The 3,858-nt window shown below is 19.3% G+C and overlaps 1 protein-coding gene across 1 annotated transcript; it reads left to right on the top strand.

The window, feature by feature from the left end:
• Positions 1-855: 855 nt before the first annotated feature.
• ENU1_033020 (Rab family GTPase) lies at positions 856-1,534 on the top strand (the record flags this gene model as incomplete). The annotated part of the gene is made up of 2 exons (XM_008857354.1): positions 856-889; positions 945-1,534. The coding sequence occupies 2 exons, from the start codon at positions 856-858 to the stop codon at positions 1,532-1,534; spliced, it is 624 nt and encodes a 207-aa protein (XP_008855576.1).
• Positions 1,535-3,858: the final 2,324 nt, after the last annotated feature.

Below are 3,858 nucleotides of genomic sequence, written 5' to 3'. Positions count from 1 at the left end.
TATTAATTCTATAACATTAAAGTACATGTTATAAATTCTATTATAGTAACTAAACACTTTTCAGTGCTAGTTCTAATAAAATAATAATTCTAACAATATCAGAAATTATTTACATTAATAATAAATATAGTATCTATTTTACATACTTATTATCATCAAATAAGAACTAGATAAATAATTAATTAAATGTACTAATTAAAACAAAACATAGTAATATTAAATAATGATAAAGGATAATATCTAGATGAATGAAATGTATTTATAATGAATTGATATGATGAATAATCAATAATCAAATATTGACTAAATAATAGAAGGTAATAGTATTTAATTAAAATAAGAAGAGACTTATTTAATAAGGAAATGAAGTATTACAATAATTGTTGATATAATTCAATTAAGAATAGATAGAATAAGTATAAATAAACATAAAATGGATATATTGAACAATAGTATTTGAATAAGATTAATGAATAAACAAAATATACTATCAAAATAATTCATTGTAATAATTTTAATTAAAAATGAAAGAAAAATACAAGTGATATAATAAAATGAAGTAAAATTATAAACAAAGGATTCAATAATATCTATAGCAATAACCACTTTAAAAATACTACAAATATTCACAATGAAATATAGACAAATGGTTGTGTTTATAATTTAAAAGAATAAACAGAACATGAACTACAAGATGAGAATAAAATAAGTATATAAACGTTATTTATAACAAATTAGAAACTAAAAAAGAAAGAAAAGAGATTCACAAAGAAAGACAAAAATAGAAAGACAAAAATAAGAAAAAAGAAAAAAGAAAAAAGAAAAGATGAAAAGAAAATCTAAAAAATAAAGAAAATGACCCAAGAAGATTATGATTTCCTTTATAAGAGTTTGTAGTTAATAAAGATTTAGTTTATAGTAAAATGAATAACTTATACATGTAGTTGTTTTAATAGGAGAGAGTGGAGTTGGAAAGTCTAACTTACTGTTAAGATTTACACGAAATGAATTTGATGCAGAAAAACGATCGACTATTGGAGTTGAATTTGCCACACGCTCAATTCAACATGAAGGGAAAGTCATTAGAGCACAAATTTGGGATACTGCAGGACAAGAAAGATATCGAGCCATTACAAATGCATATTATAGAGGAGCAGTTGGAGCATTAGTTGTTTATGACATTACAAAAGAAAATACATTTAAATCTATTGAACGATGGTTAAGTGAATTAAAAGATAATGCCGATCCAAAGATTGTTATAATGATTATTGGGAATAAAGCAGATCTTGCTCAAACAAGAGAAGTTGAAGAAGCAACTGCCAAAGAGTTTTGTCAAAAACAAAATCTCTTTTTCTTTGAAACATCTGCTTTAGATGGTACTAATGTAGAAACAGCCTTTAAATCACTTCTAGTTGAAATTTTTAAACAAAATGCATCTGCTGTTGAAGAAAGTTCAAATGATAAACCAACTGAAAAACCTGATGTAGTTCCAATTGAACCATCTCCAAAAGAAAATAAAGGAGGATGTTGCTAAGTTTTATTACTTCGTTTAATTTTGTTTTGATTTTATTTTTGTACAATTTTAATTTCTCACTATTATTTCTGTGTCTTTTTTGTAATTTCATCACTTTTATTGATATCCAATAAATAAACAATACTTATTATGTTATTTATTAAAACTCTTTTTCTTATACATTACTTTTTATATTATTGAAATTGTTGATATTTCCTTTATTTTATTTACTCTTAATTTAAAAAACTCGATAGTATGTTTTATCATAATCATTATGTTTATTTCTTTTTAGATAATAAATGTTTTTTCTTGAATTATTAACAACTTGAATATTGTATAGTTATGAAATATAACTCTTATTAGAATCAAAAAGTCATTTTATCTTTGAAATAAAATCATTATATCCCATTTTTATTATCTTATTTATTTGAAATTATTTGAAAATTATTAAACTCAGTTCAATTAAATTTATTCTTCTATCTCCTATTTATTCTTTTTATATATATCATTATGAACTTATTAATTCATCACAATTTCTGATAACTATATATAAACTCTAATATTTCCTATCTATCAACAATAAATACTACTTATTTCATTTGTTATTTTAATCATACTTCTTCTGAAATATTCATAAGAATGTATATTCTTTCTATTTATTTTTAAATAATATTTTATTTATGGATTGACATATAAATTTCTTGTCATTATTGATTTGTTTATCATGATTTAATATGTATATTTTGATCTATTCATTCTTCTATTATTATTCTATTCATCATCATATTATTATTTAGATTTATGATATTTTATTTGTGTCTTATTATTATTTAAATGTTCATTATTATTTTATTATTCAAAAATAACATATTATTAAAATTCATTCATATTTCGTGTATTCTATTCTTTTGATTGAAACAAAATTCTTCTGTCAATAAAATACAAGTTAATTCATATTAATTTATTTTTAATTATTATCATTTAAAATAACTTTGGAATATTTTTATTAGATTCTAATAGTTTCTCTTTTCTTTTGAAAAAGAAATAATATTAATCTTTCTTATAATATTGTTTATATAAAAAGTATTATTTTATTATTTATTCATTTTCTAATTATTATGAATTTTCTGTTTGATTCATTTAAATATCTAACTCATTCATCTTACATATTGTTATATAATTATTTTTATCTTTAATTATGGATTGAAAATTTTACTATTTTAACATCTCATTTAATATGAATTTCCCATATTCTTGAAAATTATTGAATTAGTTATATTTCATATTTTCTAAATGTTATTATAAAATCATCTTATTCTGTTATTTATAAATACATTCAATTTATTATTTTAAATTTAATTGAAGTCTCATTTAATGTTAGAATATTCAATATTATTTTATCAACTATTATTAATTAAATAATACAATTTCATATAATGAGAAAAATCATCTGATATTCATATTTTGTTATTTGAAATACTTTATTCATTCATTTATTTTTGTTATAGTTATTTATTTTCTGTTTATTAACCAATGTTTTTAATTAGTTCTTATCAATCAAAAACATTTATATTTATTGTTATTTTATAGACTATTTAAAATTCTCATTTCTATATTTCTGACATTATTAATTTATTGTTATTTAATCATTATGTTCTACAATTCTTTATTTTTCTTTATTCTTTTTAATTTATGATATTGATTTCTCTGTTCATTATTCATTTTAGTATCTGTCTTCACACTCAATTGAATTTTATTTTACATTTAATATAAAATACAAATTTAATTTGATATACTATATTTTCAATATTAATATATTCTTTATTTGTTAATATTTATTCTATCTTACTCTTATTGTTAATAAAATTGTGCATTGATTAAATTAAGTTCTACAATGTTATCTTCTTTAATTGTTTGAAAAATTGAGTTTCTAATAATTGAAATCTAAGAAATAAATACATTATATTCTATATATTCAATAATTGATTCTGTCATTAATTGTCACTTTATACACATTTCATTCTCTTTATTAATTCTTATACACTCTATTCAATTTCATCTATTTTATTATTTGATCTTTAATTTATTCAATACATGAATCATTCGAGTGTTAAATAATCCATATTTCCATTATTTCTTTTTATTATATTCTCCAATCTATTAAATTTCCCATTATTTCTTTTCAATCTTTTTAATTTCACTATTTTTCTTATAAATATATTGTATTAAATATTTTCATCAATATAATAAATTATTTTATCAAGAATAACTCTATCAAGAGAATAATCATTTCATTTCTAATTATTCAACTCTTAAATATTCATACACTTTTTATTTGTTTTTTT

This window comes from Entamoeba nuttalli (genome assembly GCF_000257125.1).
Source record: "Entamoeba nuttalli P19 unplaced genomic scaffold asmbl_2577, whole genome shotgun sequence".
NCBI lineage: Eukaryota > Evosea > Mastigamoebida > Endamoebidae > Entamoeba > Entamoeba nuttalli.
The sequence above is the reverse complement of the archived record's forward strand: the minus strand, read 5'-3'. Positions and strand labels throughout refer to the sequence as shown.